Source organism: Anopheles funestus, chromosome 3RL, assembly GCF_943734845.2.
Source record: "Anopheles funestus chromosome 3RL, idAnoFuneDA-416_04, whole genome shotgun sequence".
In the NCBI taxonomy this organism is placed as follows: Eukaryota; Metazoa; Arthropoda; class Insecta; order Diptera; family Culicidae; genus Anopheles; species Anopheles funestus.
This window is the reverse complement of record NC_064599.1, coordinates 12,740,759-12,759,054: the sequence shown is the minus strand read 5'-3', so window position 1 is coordinate 12,759,054 and position 18,296 is coordinate 12,740,759. Positions and strand designations below refer to the sequence as shown.

The window sequence follows — 18,296 nt, the reverse complement described above, 5'->3', positions numbered from 1 at the left end:
ACAAACACTTATGCTGGCATTAAAAATGGAAGAAAGTGTACAGAACCGGGAACCGAGAACCAAGCTGGAAGCTGTACGGAACGAAATCTACTTTCGCCCTTCCAAAAACCCTTTTCTCGCCCCCTCCTTATCACCGTAACAATGTAACGCATCCGCCGCTTTTCTTGATCCTGGACACTTTCTTGCTACACGTGCTGTGTGTTTGTGTGTAAAAAGACACTGGCTGGCTTTTGTCCGTCCGTTCTTCAAACCGACAAGAAGTGCGGAGCGGAGTGATTATAGGCGGCCAGCGTCAGTCGCTTCCGAATCCAAAAACCAGGGAAGGAGCTTAACCAGGGGGGAGGGGGAACCGCGGCTACGGGGAGCTGCTTATTTTATGTGACTGCAGGGACAACACAAAATTCTACGCTACACGCTTGTGTACTTGTAATTTATTTCCGTACAATATTTATTTAACATTCGCATGTACACGCAGATTACGTGCATGTGTGCCGGCTGGCTGGCTGACTTTCCGGCAATGTATTTGTGTGTATTTTCCTCCATTACAACAGCGGCCAGTCGAGTCGTCGGCATATGTGACCTGTTCCGTTCGATGTTTATTTTCTTCACCTTTTCACTACGCAAGTTTGATGCTGTATGAGACCCTCGCTAGCTCATAGCAAAACTCCATCCTTTAGCGTTTCGGTCAGGTCGGGATAATTTGCTTTGCAAACCAATTCCCATTTTATCGGAAACATTAACCCACCTTTAACACTGTTTCCATTTTCTTTAAGTTGTGCTTTAAAAGCTTCAAGTGTCACCTTGTACGAAAGCGTCTTAAAGTTGGTGCGCTCCGTATGTAAAATGCCGGCTGAATGTCGATCCGCTTTCCCCTCCATATCCCACCCTATCCAACATACTCCAAATGGATGAAAGTTGTCTGATGAAACGGGTTTTCGCTGGATGATACCTGATATGCATGTCGATCGTTACTGTCGTGCACCTAATCGCATTAGTGGTACGCGCAATCAGACATCTACACTAATTGCAATTTATATCCCTACCTTTTCTCTCCTAAGGCATCCCCCTCTCCCAGGCACATGTAAAATGGAGGACAAACTTTCATGTCCCTTTTACTCCGTTCTGTATCCCCTTTTAACGTTCCACACATACGTTCCCGTACGGGTGAGCTATTGTATTACCTCAAGAAAACGGGAATGTTTCCCATACACCCCAAAAGCCCCCGGAGTAGCTTGATAATGATTTGATATCAAGGGCGGATCCTCCCTCTTTCCTCTCTCTCTCTCTCTCTTCTCCTTCTTTCCACTATATGAGCTTGCATTACACCGTTTGCTGCGTGACGTTTCATGTTCGGTTCGGTCGTATCAGCATCAGCAAGTGAAAGCATCAAACGAACCTGCTGCTAGCCTGACCGCTTCTGTTGGTGCAGTTCACCCGGGTGGAAGAAAGGTAACCAGTGACAACGTGTACTAATTACTATGTGCGCATCTTGTCTTGCAAAGTCCACACACGTTTGGCTCACTGATCAATTTCGGTGCTTACGTGCGACGGTGCTTTTCATAATTATGAAATATGAGCAATGGAAACTGATCGATGGCGTTGGGTGTCTCCCCGTCCCGATTCAAGACTCCAAGTGTTTAAATGTCAGAATGAGTATGCCTTCAGTTAGATGTAAATCGTTATTAAGCAAGTAACATACATGCATGGAATTGCTCTTCAATTGCTAATTCTTTCTCATAATATTTTATTTCTTTACTAGGTTCAGGAACTGTTCCGAATTTCTCGAAAATGCCATCAATAGGGCGCTAGGTTTCGATTTAAAGATTGCAATATTAATTAACTATTTACTACCCGACATTTATGAGAATGGAAATATGGGCCAGCCCGGTGGTGTAGTCCAGGAAAGCCAGAAATGGTAGGCCAAGATCTCCCTTGAGGTCGCTGTAGTGTCAAATAAAAAGAATCGAGAGAATCCTTGGTTAAAATCCCTCTTGTTTCTATCTAATAATTTATTTAACTATTTGCATCCTCATTTCATTGGAGTCCTTTATTGTCTGGTTAAAAGTTCTTCAATTCCTTTGAATAAAAATACTAAGGATTTTCCTACATTTCGCAATCCATAGTGGATCCATTCAGTGGAATATCTCTCTCTCTCTCTCTCTCTCTCTCTTTCTTTCTCTCTCTCTCTCTCTCTCTCTCTCTCTATTGTTGGCTTCAACGACCTCACGCCGGCCATTTCTGGCTAACTAGACTTATTGTTACCACGTAGTCGGATAGTCAACCCTTGCTCCGGGGAACGGTCCGGATGGGATTTGATCCCCGGTCCTGCCATGTGGACCAGCGCTGTTTATCACATACACCACCGGGTCTAATAAACCCTTAAAATGCCTTTAATGATCGCATTGTTTGACATATACAGTGATTCTTTGATCTCATCTCTTCTCAGTCTCGTCTATTCTTTCTACAAAAATTCTTTAAATCCTCAGCCTAAACATAGATTGAGATCTACATCCCTTAAGGTTTTATAACTTTATTGCCTTTATTTTTTAATTTTTTTAAAGAACTTTTGAACGAGATCTTCTGCTTTTTAGGACTTTAAATCTCAATAGATCAAAGTCTTCAATTTCTGTCTATCTTTCACTTAGTGTGCGCATACCTGGATAATGAGTTCTTCATATGAGGTATTGGAATTGGAAGAATTGGAATTTTATATAAAAAGAATATAATTTAAATCACTTAGCTCTCACCAAAATAGAGGAGTTCTTGATGTGGAAGTTAAACTTATCGTAGCTTTCCAAAAAATAAAAAAATACTACAAAGCTGAAGTTGAAGATTCGAATTTCATCACAGTTCGCAACCATTACAAATGTTTCGATCGCCATTTAAACCCAACGAACGAACTGTTAGCGATGTCCATTATGACCAAACAACCTTTACCGCACAAAACCTCTTACAGATGCACATTCCTGTCCCAAAAAGTGACAAAAGAATACCCCCAACAACACGGTAACAAAGTTGCGGTTTTTCGATTGTGTCCATCAATTGTCGGAAAATGTAGTTATCCGCACTAACGCAGTGAATTATCCACCGCCAACGATCGTAATGGTGCCAGGTTCCACACACACACACTACTGCTTCAAATTATGCATTTATCCTTCTTCAACCTTTGTTTCCCTTCCCATTGCACCTTCGCCTGCAACAAAACGCTATCCGCTGTCAATGTTTGCATTGTGTCCGTGGCGCTGGTCCGCAAAACGGTATGTGTCAATAGCTAAACGCTTTATCAGATAATGATAATAATTCGATTTACGTAACGTTTTCGGGTTGCCGCTGTTGCTGCACAAAACCCTTTCTCTTCGTGTGGGCCATTCCCATTGCGCACGCAGGACAGAAACCCGTTTTCGCAACTGGGAAGATCAAACCACTGAAAACCAGTCCACAGTTATGCGTAATAACAGCAATTGAAAGCTGTTCTTGTTGGTGAAGTCTGACCAGTCTGATGCTCCTCTCAATGCGACCGGAAGCGAACAAATATTTGCATAAAATAGCTGGCCGGCAAAGGCAAATCACACATGTTGGTTTCGTGAACCGTTGGCCAAGCTCGTTGGTTTAGCACGATCTGAGAAGCAACACTGGTCCAGTGCCAGTAAATGCTGAAGTGAGTGTTTGCACAACGATTTCGCCAATTTTCCTTACCGTGTTTTCCTCAGCTTTGGAACGCTGGGACCACTTTGTTGTGTTCGTGGTGGTGGGACACGACAGTCACCCGGTCGCGACGGTCCGGAAGTACTGGTCGGCCGTGAAACGGAGTTCGTGGCTTCTTCGTCGCGAAACCCTCAGGACATTCGGCATCATTTGCATCACAATTAGATATAAACTAATTCAGTGTGCTGCCTCTCGCCCCTCCGGCTGTATACCGTCGTGTGCCGGCAACGGAATGGCATATGGAAAATGACATTTGCCATTTTGCCTTACACTTTCATTTTCCTCTCCCCAAAAACCCCAAGAACACACACACGAAAGGGCACCCATACTGGTGGCGGCCCATAGTGGCCTTATACCGGTTTAAGTGTGTGGAAGCTTGCCCGATGCTCGAGGCCACCGCGCTGTGGTTGACGTCTCGCGGTGAGAATTCATGTGGAGGACTTTCGAATTGTTGCATGGCCAAGAGAAGGGGAAAAGCTTTGCCTGTGAAATGTTTTAACTTTGTATTTTGCCCACATTCATCGCCCACACGGTTTGTATCTTCGATGGAACAATATTATGACGATGTTCTTCAGCTCATTCACCTCGTACGTAATGGATGTTCGATTGTCAGTCTAATTATGATTGGAATTGTATCTTCTGAACGTACTCTTCAGGAAAGCGTACTCACAAACTACAAAATTACTATCAACGAGCAGCAACTCCTGATAAACACTAGTACAAACTGTCAATTTCAATGCAAATTCGAATCTTCTGTGCTAACACTTTTACGATGCAACAACATTTGAGAGCAATTGCAATGGTCAAATCCAAAATTATCCAATTGGATACGAAATGGAATGCGTAACCCATTACAGTGGTGCGAAACGAAACGCTTCATCCGGCTAGAGACGGTTTGATAGGTCGTAAATTGAAATCGTAAAATGATAAAATCCTGACCACGAACCAGGGATTCTTGTGCTGCTGTATACGTCCTAACGTTCGGTAATCGGTTGTTGGTTTTCTGGGGCATGTAGCATTCGCAAGAAAACCTATCCACCTGTCCCAATATCCCGGACGACCGGAACAATTTGGCGACCTCGTTAATGAGCCATAGGATATCCCGTTTAGCCGTAATTACAAAACCAGCGCACGCGGGTACGCGAAATTAATTGCCCCGAGCAGGAAAATGGAACGTACACAGATCACACGGCGCTCCGATTTGTTTCCCCGGGCGTTATGGTGCGTTACCAAGTTTAAAACCGGGGGTAAGATTTATCGATTTATCGAAATGGCCCGGAAGTGTCCCCGGAATCGATTACACATTCAAATTTCGCGATCAACTCACATCCTTACTTATTGTGAATTTTGCCCCAAAATATCTTCCAAAAAAAGGTAAGTCCACCGGATAATGGTTCTATAGCGATTGTTTTGTTTGGTTCGGTTTACCAATTCGCTGCACAAAGCCTTAGAGTTCGTATCATTAAATCGACGGCAAACCACACCATAGTGGCATTGGCATACACCACATTCCCGGTGTCCCGGAACAGGTCTAATTAATTTATCATCATAAATCCATTCTCCCACCGTCGGGTGACGGTCTCGGTGACGCTGCGGAACCGGTCATAAAACGGATTCGCTCCCTTAGAACCGAGGTGTGGCTTTTATTGCCGTACAGGTCACTCTTTGTATTTCTGCAACAAGCACCTTTGCACCGTCACTCGACGGCTGTTATGCAGATTTGAGTGTACCAACGCAAACGCACACTGAATGCTGCCTCACCTGCTAATGTACACATTTCATCCGCTTCGAAACAGGGGAAAGAATATTGGGAAGGATATTGAAATCTAATTTACTTCCCACACGTTACCGATACCGACCGCTTTGTAAATTTCCCCCTTTATTCTGCTACTAATCAGATTTAATGAGTTTCGTTACATGCTTTATCGGTCCGTTGCATATCAACCGGATCGATTGATCCGATCGTTTGCAATCTCCTGTGGAACGAAACGATGATGTGCTGAAGATTAACAAAAGGTTTTTTAAAATGTTTATTTTTATCTTTAAAGAATGTAATTTTTGTAACTTAAATTACGTTCAAGATAATTTTTTTCTAGCAAACAGAAACTTTCAAATACAGTGGAACGCCGATTATCCGTGCTCATCGGGACTCAGTCTCTGCCGGATAAGCGAATATCACGGATAATAGGCACAACTCTTTTTATTGATAAATATTAGTGTTTAGTATGTAATGGCTGGACTTTTTTTCTTCTAAAGCAAAATGGTAATTTTGTTATTTACACTTTGCTAAATAAATCTGTTCTTTTTGGTCGAGCTTGGGCCAATTGTATCATTTTCTATTGAGGCTTTTATTTCTTGCCAACACTGGTTTGCAATTAAGTATGTCAATTCGCCTTTGGAACTGTCATTTCCGAGTTGCACGGATAATGGGACAGCCGGATAAAAGGTACCCGGATAATCGGCGTTCCACTGTAAGTGGAATACTTTTTCAGGGAATTTAAAATCATATTTTAACTAAAACAAAATTTAATTTAAATTATTATGCTGCTTCAAACACGCTTTTTAATGCCCGCTCAAGTGCTTTTGCAAATGAAAATGACCCATTTTTGCATAAAATATTAATCCATCGCTATTCAGCGGAACGATTTCTTTGGAAAACCCCCCGATCATCGTACGAAAGTTCTCTCTCCCCCCTCCCAACAATCGTGTATTAACGAAAGTGCACGCAAAACCATTTTCCACCGGTGTGCGTCTGTATGTTTGTGGTGTGGTATGAAAAATAATTTCCATTCACGCACGCATAAGTGCGTTACCCCACACGATAACGCATCTTCCGTTTTCGTTCGCACAAATACGATGGGATGAAAGTTTCACAAAACTCCACCACTCGTAAGGCAATTATCGTTTATTCGCAAAGTGCAACATTTTTTTTTGTTGGTCGCTCCCATCGAAGGGCGAACAACTTTTGGACCGTTAGCAAAACAGTAAAGTGATATTAGGCTGTGTGCTATCGTGCAACATTACACACCACCCGAATCGGTAGGCTGCAAAGCATCGGGAACCATATGGCATATAGGGGTGTGCACTTTAGATGTCCTTCGGTGGAGTGGGCGGTTGGGGGCCGAAGGACCATTTTCTGTCGACCTACGAAGATAAGACTGAGATGACAGATATAAAGGACGAGTTTAGAAACGATCCACAAACACATACGCACGAACGGAGGGATGTGTTTCCTCCGTTTAGATCCAATTACGCTCAATTGAATGGTAATGTTGTACTGGTTAAAGTTGAAATTGTTTAACAACATTTCAAACTCACCAACAAGACACTTATTGGTATTAAATAGTTCGACATGCATGCTCATATCCATTAGCCAATACAAACCCCGCGGCACTGAGCTACGGCGTTCATTAACATGCAAGGCAAAAGTAAACCACCCCGTTCAACTAGACATTCGGTTTCCGACAAGCGCTAATGGCCATAAAACGGAACCGATTACCATGTGTGGTCGGGGTCGTACACCCGACCATGTCTGGCGTGTATCGAGTCGATCCGGGTGGAATTCTAGGATACACTGGAATAGCCCGATTACTCATCTCAAGACGAAGTGAGTGCCCCATAACGACCGGCTGGTGTACAGTGTAGGGTCACAGGCAAACTTTACGACACGATACGAAATATTCCCATGTCCATCAGCGTTACCCGTGCTCTGGACATTGCAGCAGCTCATCTGGAGACTAATAAAATGATACATTGGATTGGAAGCGAGAGTGTTGAAAGTGCTTCGATGGGATGAAAACTTTCTCCCATAAACGCGATACAAGGATCATCTCGGTGATTGAATTATGTGGCTTTACTCTGTTCTGTTCAGCCATTAAAATGTTTGAGCCGGGTAAAGTTGACCTATTTCTAATCTGGATGCCCCAATAATTTTCCCGAAATTACTTATTATTCTTTGGTGAGTCGATCTGAATAGATCACGATATGGAGGCTAAAAGCAACGAAGGAAAATGAGCTCGTATACAATCAACCGCTAGTTCTATAATTATATCCTTTAATTAAACTGAACTAATCTTGTAGGTATAAAAAGATTGGCTCAATAAATATTTGTTTCGTTTTTATAAGTACCATATTTTGTGATCTGTGTTTTATCTTTGAAATAAATTAATCTTATTTCATGTTAAGCACATTTTAACACATCCCTGACCTGGGTCAATACATATACATGCAATTTAAAAATTATAATTTGTACTTACCGTTTAACCACGCTACGGTTCAAAGTTTTCTCAGTCCGGGATTTCCGTTACTTTTGCAAATAAAAACCTTTGGTCCACTACCACGTTAAACACGTTCGGGTAAAGCTTTCTATTGAAATAAATTATAGCATGTGTTCACCACTAGAGAATTTAGAGTATATATTCCTCCAGTCCATCGTTCACTTTCTTTGTTTAATGATGGGGAAGTATCGGTGGCAGGAAAAGTCAAATTCTGGTGGCAGCTTCGACTGTCGGCTGTGTCCACTGGCCAGCAGATTCATCATGACAAAGTTCATCTTCGCCACCTTCACTATGTCGTTCCACTAAACAAAGAAAAAATCATTAAAAGATCAAAATATTTGTTACAGTTCGTGTCTCGTCTAAACCATACCTCCTCGTCCGGGTTTGGAAACGTTTCGAGTAGTGTGCGTGCCTCGTGGAAGTGTTTCGCTGCCGCCGCATACAGCTCCGTTGCGGACGATTGTAGCATTATCATTTTCATCTGCTTAAACTCACTGTACGGCATCGGTGGCGGTGTGGTGAGATTCGCAAACGGTGCAAAACGATGCTCGAAGCGTACCTGCTCGTTATCAAACATGGGCAGCGGTTCCGGGATGCGATCTTCTTTTATAAATCCGGCCAAAGCTTTGTAGTACCCACCGCACAGTGTTTCCATCGCTTCGTTAAAGAGTATTTCCTTTACGTCCGTTTTTGCTTTACGTTTTTTCGACTTCGGTTTCTTCTGGTTCGATTTAACCGCTTTCGGATCGGCCGCATATTCCTGCTCGGCTAGAAACGTTTCCGCGCGCGTCAGAGCGGATACGATCCAGCTGAACAGATACTGATACAGATACCAGAAAATGTACAGATACTCGTGAACGCTGTACAGCTCAAGCTCCAACCCGGCCAGCAGATAGAAGGACATTGCTCGCAGACAGTGATAGAACGCCCAGGTGCCAAAGCACGCTAAATGGCGTGAATTTTCGCTTCTTGGCGTGAGCGAGTGTAAGTACACGTCAACCCTTTCCGCACCATCCTGTACGTGTGGATAGTTTAGCAGTAAGAACCCGAGATGATCACGCTGTCTGGCTCGATTGTAGCCACAGATAGCGAACAACGAATGGAACGGTGGTTCGTTGTACTCGAAGAAAGAGTTGATGCAGCTAATTGCCTGTAAAGGTGAACAGGAAGTGAACAATTTTGTACAAGACTAAAGAAAAAGATTGCTTACGAAAGGATTGTTGTATAGTGGGTTGTCCGGGCGTAGTGCCGGTGGTGCGATGAAAGCCTTTACCGATTCCTTCAAAACCTCCGTGAACGGTTTCACGCCGAACACCATTCGTGCGGTCGGAAAGTACAGGGTTTGTGGTATGCTCCGAGAAAGCAGACATGGTGTAAACTTTTTGTTGAAATCCATTAAGAAATTCTAATGTTCAGGCAGATAAAAAAAGGTTTATAAGTCCCAAATTCACACCCAAAGCGGTGGCAAACGTCTACAAACTCACCAGTGCTGCATGGTAGCTAGTGCAGTTGATAATTTTGCACGTATGTTTAATGCGCTGAATTAACTCGGTCAGGTATTGTATGCTTAGATTGCGGTCTTTAATTTTCGTACTGCGAGGAAACGTTGGTGGAAGCAAACGTTGATTGACCATCATGGAAAACCCCATCGGGTTAGGTGCATCCGCTGAAGAGAAATACAAAAATTAAAGCTTCTTTTTTTAACTTTAAACCTTAAAAACTGAAACACCGCCGATGCTTACATCCTTCCTCTGGCTGTGTTCCTAATTCGATCGTTTTCTCTATCACCTGGGCTAGTTCCAAGGCTCCATTTAGTGATTTCACGATGTCAATCATTTCTGTCTTCAGTGAAACGGTAGATTGCTGTAATGGGGAGTTAAGTATCAAGAGAAATTAGTCATCATTTGCCACTCAAAAGCTGCTATTAAAACGTACCGCTGCGACTTCTTGACCGTGCTGCCAGGATGTACCTTGCTGGAAACATACAATCACAAAATATTAAACTGTCGCTACACCGGATACTTCAACTATGTTCATTACCTTCAGCGGATACACTCCCACCAAACTGAGCAAAAACAGCCGGGTGAAACGAACTCGGGCCAGTAGCGCTTGTAGTTCTTCCTTCTCCCGCTCATCTTCGGAATCTTTGGCCTTTTTGATAAGTTCTTCTTCTGCTGCCTTCAACATATTCATCGCTTTCGTTTCCGTGATTTCCGCACTCAGATTATAATCGAACGAGCTGTGCTGAAAATCCTCTTCCTCGTACACATTCGCTCTACAAAGGTAAAGGAATTGTATTAATTCAAATACGCGTTAGTTCGTCGTGGAAATGTAAACCTACCTGAGTGTAATATTACGAATCAGATTAATAATTTTCTGTATTGCAATCGAGAACGATCTGATTGTTTTGCATTCGATTTTGTTCGGTTTGTGTAAGTACAGACAGGTAAGAACCGTTTGTGCCATCGAGTGTCCTTCAAGCCATGATACCGTACACGAGTATACTGCATCGATGATGCCGATCGATTCTTTCGGTAGAAGATTATTTAGCTTTATTTGCCCGGTCTGCAACGAAAGAATACGTATTTTATTACCTTTATATTGGAGGTTAACCTATGGTCTCCATTCTTACCTCTACCGCTGTATCGAAAGTTAGGGGAGTTGCTTCTCTATTGCAGCTCATTCCAGCATCCATTTTTGGGTCCATCATTTCGATCGCAGACATTGCATCCAGCAATCCGAACGTGGAGTCATGCACCAGTTCACCCATTTTAAGCTCTAAAAACACAATTAACAGCATTAAAATTGATACAGACCGCTTGTGCTCTATGGGCGCTTTCTCACGTTTAACACAGTTGAAGAATTCCTTAGTAATATCATTCCAATCATCGTTCGCTTCAAATTGTTTTGAGGAATTTCCATCTACGGTACTTGGTGGTAGGGAGTTTTCTCGTTCTTCGTTCGGGAGCCTAGGAACAGGTTTAAGAGCCCATTGACATTTATTTCTGTATGATTTATAACACCAAATTGTATTCACCCTTCCGACTGTAGTTCTTGCACAGGATTCTCGTACATTTTGCCAGAAAACTACAATTATTTGGTTGTAAAATTTACGAATAGCAAAATAAATAAACAAGCTCGGTACGGATTGACTGTCAAATTAGTTGTGTGCTTCAAAACAATCCATTGCACACTGCATCATGGAACCAAAGGAACTGGTTTTCATTGAAATATGGAATTCATAGAAAGAAATAAAATTTGTAATTTACTCCGTGATTGTTTGTATTATATATAAAATGCACCAAATACGTCGGATTTTAGTAGAAACGTTTTTAAAATAGTGATTATAGTTTTGCATCGCCCACTGTGCAATTGCATACTGGGGAGATGTTTACCTTTTTGCTGTCAAATGGTTTCACTCACACTACCACGCCGTTTCATACTATCCGTGTCTCACACACACTACTCTATCAAATGCCGCACGCTGTCAGTCACCGTACAGTAAACAAACAAATATCCAAACCCAACTTCTGGCCACGAAAATGGGCTATAAAACGAAATTCGTGCAAGATTTATGCACAACCAACACGGAAATTTACGAGGAAGTGCTCCAGTTCGTTTTGAACGAGAATAGATTTTTTAACAATGTACAAAACTTGCGGAAATCATCGCTCGAAGCATTGGTGTACATGCTGCTTGTAAAACAGCGTGGAAAACTGCCGAACACGATGCTGGGTAGTGACAAATTTAATCTGCAGAGCATTGTAACGCTCATCGATCTAAACCATTTGCGGCTACAACAGGACAGTGAAACCTTCCGCTGGGTCTTAAGTGCGCTGACGCTGATCGTTTTGATCGAGAAGGATGATCAATCCGTTCGCTTACAGTTGGAAGCAATCGTGAATGTATTTGATCGTGATTTTCACGAACTACCAATATACTATGATGTACTGCGAACGTTACTCATTTTAGGCAAAGAAAATCCAGAGCTAGCTCCCGTATGCGGTGGATTGGACGGTGAGCGAATGGTTCGAAGATTGGCATCGGAATCGAGCGTAATAAGAATTAAAGCATTGGCCTGCTTACAAACGATGATGGAATTCAACACTGCCCTGTACAATCAGTGGCTGCATCTACTTCAAGATTCAAAGCTTATGATCGAGAGCAAAGTTTTCATACTGTACCAGCTGATGGAAACTTTACTACGTTTAGGCGATAGGAATAATGACATATTGCAAACCCTGCAGACCGATTACGTTTGGTTAATATGTATCGAAGGTTTCGCTACCAAGGATCCCGTATGCCGGAAGGAAACTTTAGCCTTTGTACAGTACGCCATCCGTTACGCGAAACAGTGCGACCAGAAACTAGATGGACAGTATTTCCATTGGTCGCCTGAGACAGCAGAATCGGCACAACTCGCATGGCTATCGTTCGTGACTATCGTGGAAGCGCTGAATGAATCCCAGACGCATCTTATTCTGCCAGCACTGGAACTGATTGTAAAAGTGGACACTTTGCATACCGTATGGAAAAACGTTCTACTTCGATTGATACTGCTACACGAAAATGTACGCGTAGTGAACCATGGATTGTACTACTTCTTAAAGAACAGATTATTCGATCCAATTGAAACGGAACTGGAGAAACAGTTTTTGGAAACTTTCAATCGAATGGCTGTTTTTGAAAATGTGCCGGAAATGATTGCCCACCTTACTGCTTACTACAACGCACGGGAATCTTTTGCCTTTTTGTTGCAATCAATTCCCGACATCGGATGGAACTCGATACCTTATTACTGCATCTCAAGCGTAATATACAATGTAATAAACGAAATAGACACTGCCACGATAGAGAACCATTTATCGGTTCAATCAATAACGGGTTGTGTTAAAATATGTCACGACATTAAAAACGTGTCGTTGCGGTACATTACATTCGCACTGCTACTTAAAAGCATACCCCAGTTTTTGGTACAAATGAGAACGGGCGACAGTTCCTTAATCTTGCTCACTGTAGTAAAAGAAATTGAGAAGCTTTCGTCAGTTTTTAAAATGTCGCTGGAACAATTCCAAAACGCAACAGGTTCCACGCTTTGCGATTGGATTACAACGGATGCTCTAATGCAGTATTTGGAAAAAGTTACCGTTAAGGATGCCTTCCTCATCGAAGAACTGTTAGTGAAGCGTATTTCAAAAATTCCCACCCTGGAACAGGACCAACTGCTCGACAAATTGTTTCACACAAATCAACCCGTTTATTTGAATGTGTTGGAAAAACTCCCAGAATTACAAATAACTCGCATGAAAAGCATTAATGAAGTCATACAATCTACGATGAGTACCATCATGAAAGCAGAAGAAACGAACCAAAAGATTGCTTCCAGCACATTCAGCATACTCGCGCAAATGATCAGTCTAATGCGATCGTCCGTAGAAGGAAAATGTTTAAACGATTGGCAAGCCCTACTAGTGTATATGCGTAGTTTAGTGAGCATGCGGTTAGCATCGTTTGATTATACGCAATCTGTTGCCATAGAGACGATTCAATTAACGTGGCTTTTTGTAGTACGTATGAAGGATAGCACGCTAGCGGAGAAGTTTTCTCATTCGGTATCACTAAAAGCCCTGAAGGACAGCTTTCGACGCCATCAAACAACGGAACCTCCATCGATTGATGAAGTGTATGGAATGATAACCGAAATTTACCTCAGTCACTGCCAATCCAAGAAACAATCCGAGGGAGCGTTTGCATCCGAAGAAGATTGGTCCAAACTGATCGGTTTACTCGACGTAGGAAATATACACGTATTGACGCTGGTGTTGGAGATACTTTACACCGAGACGGGATCGGGAGAAGATGCTTACGATACTGGTCGATTAGCTGTAGTGGATCGTTGCTACAAGGAAATTTTAAATTATCGCAAATCGGACCATTTCATGAAGCTTATGGAAAAGTTTATGGAAATGCTAATGATGCCTTACATTCGTGTAACCGATCTAACCGAACAGGATATGGTCGAGATTCATCCCCGAGTTACCGAGTACATTACTATGTTTCTTGAACAGGCCAACACAATTTATGGCTTGGCAAACATTGTGTTTGAAACCATATTTCAAGTGCCCGTTGCAATTATTCTAAACTGGGGAAGTTTTGGTAAGCTACTGCTGCAGGGCATGATTTTCGGGGATGTACCAAAACGTGATCAAAAGTAAGTTTTAGTCCCGTTTTATATTTTAATACAAAAGAATTATTGAATGTTTTCCCATTTACAGACTGGAATGTGATGTAGTTGATCAATGCGGGATAATCGTTCCGTGAGTATGAATCCTTCTGAGTTCCCTATATTGAAATTTAATTTCTTAAAAATATTAACAGGTTCAAACAACATTCCCGCTACCAAGCCCAAGCGGATGCACGCGTTCGTGTGTTGTGTGTCCAATATCTGTACCAAATTGTCAAGGCCAACCATCCGGATGCGGTGCTCTTTCTACTTAAACTTGAACGCATGCTAATCGAACGATTCACCCAAATCACAAAAACGAAGGAACGTTATTATGCCGATTCCATCACCCACCGGCAGAAGCTGCGGATCGTGCAGGCCTTGTGCGTGGTACTCAAACTGACCGGTACCAAACCGTACCCCTTGCTGGAGATTATGTTGTACGAAACGAATCAACCCAACATTAACTATCTGATCGAGCTGATCGTGGCGGACAGTGGAATCGATACGCTTACGATCGCTAACTCGCTCCGAAACGAGAAGGTTAAAGTGTCCGGCATACAGTCGGTATTCGTTATACTTTGGTTGCGCTGCTGTCAGACCAATGTGCTTGATGAGCAGTACGTCTACCTGCTGCTCCCGTGGACTATGGCACAAAACTTTTCCACCCGACTGTACGCACAAATAACGATCAAGAAACTGATCGCAAAGTTCTCGCCCACTCCGCTCGACGAGGGACCATACAAGGAGCTATACGCTGCCGTTAATAGCTATCTACGGCAAGGCAATGTAGAGCGTAACATTGAGAAATGTATGAAAGATTTTCGCTTCAATAGTGTGTTCGATTATTGCAATCTTCTTACGATGGAAAACATATTTCACAACATACCGAAAGTGTCGGGTGCTCCAGTAGAGGATATCGTCGGAACAACCATCCTAAGGGAATGCTTTCAAACTCTTGATCTCGGTGACATCAACCTTGGCCACGCGCTCGAGTTTGAAGAACTGCAGAACGAAAAGCATGAAAATCTTTTCCTCGCCCAATCGGTCGGAGGGACAGAGTTTGTCCAGCGAAAGATAGTTCCTCTGAAAACTTTAGAACCTAACCAAGATTTGCTGTTGGGGTTGCCTCATCATTTATGCGCTAAAAAGATGGTAATTTGGCATTGTGGCACAAGGTGAAAGATAAACTTAATATCGTTTGCCTTTTCTTAGGATTCCACCGAAGGGATGATAGTGATCGCCAGCTTAGTTAATCGCGCACCAAACCTCGGTGGCTTAGCCAGAACGAGTGAAATATTTGCCGTCAAGCAGCTCATTATAAACTCGCTACAAGATATCGATAATAAGGAATTTAAAGCACTAAGGTAAGTGTAACTCATCTCCAACCAACAACACTTTAACAGCAAGTCTTCTTTCGCTTACAGCATGACCGCTGAAAAGTGGCTTAATGTGGGTGAGCTAAAGGCGCACAAGATAGTCGAGTATCTGGAGGAAATGAAGGCCAAAGGGTATGCAATTGTCGGTGCAGAACAAACTACCGGAAGCAAACCGATTCAGCAGCTTAAGTTTCCCAAAAAATGCATTCTCGTGTTGGGGTACGTATTAGTGGCGCATGATGTGCAGAAGATGTGTAGTTTGATTTGAAGTTTTTTTTTTTGGTTCTAATTCCAGACACGAAAAGAACGGACTACCGGCAGAGATCATTAGACATTTGGATTTAATCGGAGAAATACCTCAGTTCGGTGTCGTTCGTTCACTAAACGTGCATGTTACCGGGGCCATTTTCATGTGGGAATATGTTAAACAGCATCAGGTTGTTACGGAGCTGTAAGATTTACGGGCAAACGTGTAAATTTCTATAGATAGATGGAGATGATATTTTATTTTTATAAAAATACACGAAAATTAAAATGTGATAGATTTCGATTGAAAGAAAAGATACAATTTACTAATCGAATGATCATTTTGATTTTTTGTATACATTGTTACTTTTGTATCGATCGAACGCCGACACGATAGAGACAAGCCTCCCAAAAGCGAGAATGCAAATGAGCTTATCTCCGCTTGGTTGCGTCCCTTATGCCCTGTTCCCATGCGACAAACAACATTAGAAAAACACATTCCAGCGTACGATAGATGGCCCCCGTGATCTCACAAACACCACAATAACCGGTCCCATCCGACGCGTAAACAAGTTGTGCTTTGATCATCGTTCTTAGTCGTCATTGTTGCGCATTTAGGTCTACAGTTGAATCCAGCGGATTTAGATGGTTAGTTATCTACCGTGACCACTATCGTGAGGAAGTACGAAACATAGCTGCCCGTTCGTGGTTACCGACGCTAGTCACTGTGGTTTGTGTCTGCATTCCGTACTTCTCCGTACCAGAGTTATCTTCATACCGGATCGGAACCATGTCGTTTGTCACGGTGCCACAGGGAAGTGACTTCCCGATTGAAAACCTTCCGTATGGTGTGTTTAGTACCGCTGCTAATGTAAGTTAATGCAAAGTAAAACCTTTAAAGATGAATTAAACACCAAACGGGAACTTCTTCCGTAGCCTAACGCGCGTGTTGGTGTAGCGATCGGTGAGAAGATCCTCGATCTTTCGTCGATTGTGAACTTTTATCCGGAACATGTGCGAGTAAGTAAATTTTTTTCATAAGTAAAAGTTAAAACAAAAATGTAAATCAAATTAATTTCCCTGTCCTTTCAATGTCTCTAGAACGCATTGCAAGCGACCGTGCTGAATGATTTAATGTCTTTGGGCTGTGATGCGTGGGCAGAAGTAAGACGCATTACTAAGGAGTTACTGCTCGAAGGTTCTCCGCTGCACAAAGACGTGGAACTCCAGGCACGTGCGCTGGTGGCACAGTCCGATGCAAAAATGCACCTGCCGGCAAACATTGGAGACTATACGGACTTTTACTCGTCGATCCATCATGCAACGAACGTTGGTGTTATGTTCCGCGGAAAGGAGAACGCTCTCATGCCCAACTGGAAGCACCTGCCGGTGGGATATCATGGGCGGGCCAGTTCGGTGGTTGTGTCCGGTACACCGATACGACGCCCGTACGGTCAAACACTTCCCGTTGATGGTGCGGATCCAGCATTTGGTCCGTGCCGTTTGTTTGACTTCGAGCTGGAAATGGCGTTTTTCGTTGGAGGACCACCAACCGGGCTGGGAGAACGGGTTTCGGTACGTGACGCAGCTAAACGTGTGTTTGGATTCGTGCTGATGAACGACTGGAGTGCCCGGGACATTCAGAAATGGGAGTATGTACCATTGGGACCGTTCACGGCAAAGAACCTTGGCACCAGTATCTCTCCGTGGATTGTCCCGGTTGCTGCACTGGAACCATTCCTGGTAGATAACTTCCCGCAGGATCCAACCCCCTTCCCTTATCTACAGCACGAGCAGAAGTTTAACTTCGACATCAAACTGGAAGTCGACATTAAGCGTAAGTCATTCCAGCACGATCCGGTTCTGATGCGATCGTAAGAATCGAAAGTGAAACCTGTTTTTCGTTCTACCGTCGTCAACAGCCGTCGGCCGTACCATTTTAATATATGTATCTAACATTCCGTTTTCTTTCGTTCTCTTTGGCGTTGTTTTACGCCGTGCTGCCATCATGCGATGTACGCGCAGCGAAAGCAACCGGCGTAGCAACGACGGTTTGTCGTTCGAACTATCGAAACCTGTACTGGACGGCGCTGCAGCAGATCGCACATCACACTGTCACCGGGTGTAATCTGAAGCCCGGTGATCTGATGGCATCCGGTACGATCAGTGGCGATGCGTCCGATTCGTTCGGTTCAATGCTGGAACTTAGCTGGAAGGGCACAAAATCGGTTCCGCTGAGTGGTGGAGAATCGCGCAAATTTCTACAGGACAACGACGAGGTGGTCATTCGCGGCTTCTGCAGTGCGGACGGGCTGAGGATTGGATTCGGATCCTGTGACGGTGTGGTGCTTCCGGCAACACCATTCGAGTGAGATCACGTGTGATCGCGAGCGCGAGTGAAATGCGTGTTTAATGGTTGAATATACATCCAGTTTCCGTTGATCAGTTCGGATTGCTTTACTGTGC

The 18,296-nt window shown here is 43.2% G+C and overlaps 3 protein-coding genes across 3 annotated transcripts; 2 read left to right on the top strand and 1 right to left on the bottom strand.

The window, feature by feature from the left end:
• Positions 1-8,029: 8,029 nt before the first annotated feature.
• LOC125771442 (N-alpha-acetyltransferase 35, NatC auxiliary subunit) lies at positions 8,030-11,177 on the bottom strand. Its single transcript, XM_049442086.1, has 11 exons — positions 11,020-11,177; positions 10,827-10,951; positions 10,615-10,760; positions 10,324-10,547; positions 10,023-10,257; positions 9,918-9,956; positions 9,725-9,845; positions 9,467-9,648; positions 9,193-9,387; positions 8,353-9,132; positions 8,030-8,284 (listed from the first exon to the last, which is right to left on the bottom strand). Exons 1-11 carry the CDS (start codon positions 11,055-11,057, stop codon positions 8,141-8,143), a joined length of 2,229 nt encoding a protein of 742 aa, XP_049298043.1. The 5' UTR covers positions 11,058-11,177; the 3' UTR covers positions 8,030-8,140.
• A 242-nt stretch (positions 11,178-11,419) lies between these two features.
• On the top strand, positions 11,420-16,325 carry LOC125771428 (uncharacterized). Its single transcript, XM_049442037.1, has 6 exons — positions 11,420-14,193; positions 14,258-14,299; positions 14,361-15,360; positions 15,421-15,572; positions 15,633-15,803; positions 15,880-16,325. Exons 1-6 carry the CDS (start codon positions 11,525-11,527, stop codon positions 16,037-16,039), a joined length of 4,194 nt encoding a protein of 1,397 aa, XP_049297994.1. The 5' UTR covers positions 11,420-11,524; the 3' UTR covers positions 16,040-16,325.
• Positions 16,326-16,446: 121 nt separating this feature from the next.
• On the top strand, positions 16,447-18,275 carry LOC125771476 (fumarylacetoacetase). The gene is made up of 4 exons (XM_049442141.1): positions 16,447-16,701; positions 16,767-16,850; positions 16,932-17,667; positions 17,856-18,275. The coding sequence occupies exons 1-4, from the start codon at positions 16,621-16,623 to the stop codon at positions 18,200-18,202; spliced, it is 1,248 nt and encodes a 415-aa protein (XP_049298098.1). The 5' UTR covers positions 16,447-16,620; the 3' UTR covers positions 18,203-18,275.
• The last annotated feature ends 21 nt before the right edge of the window (positions 18,276-18,296 follow it).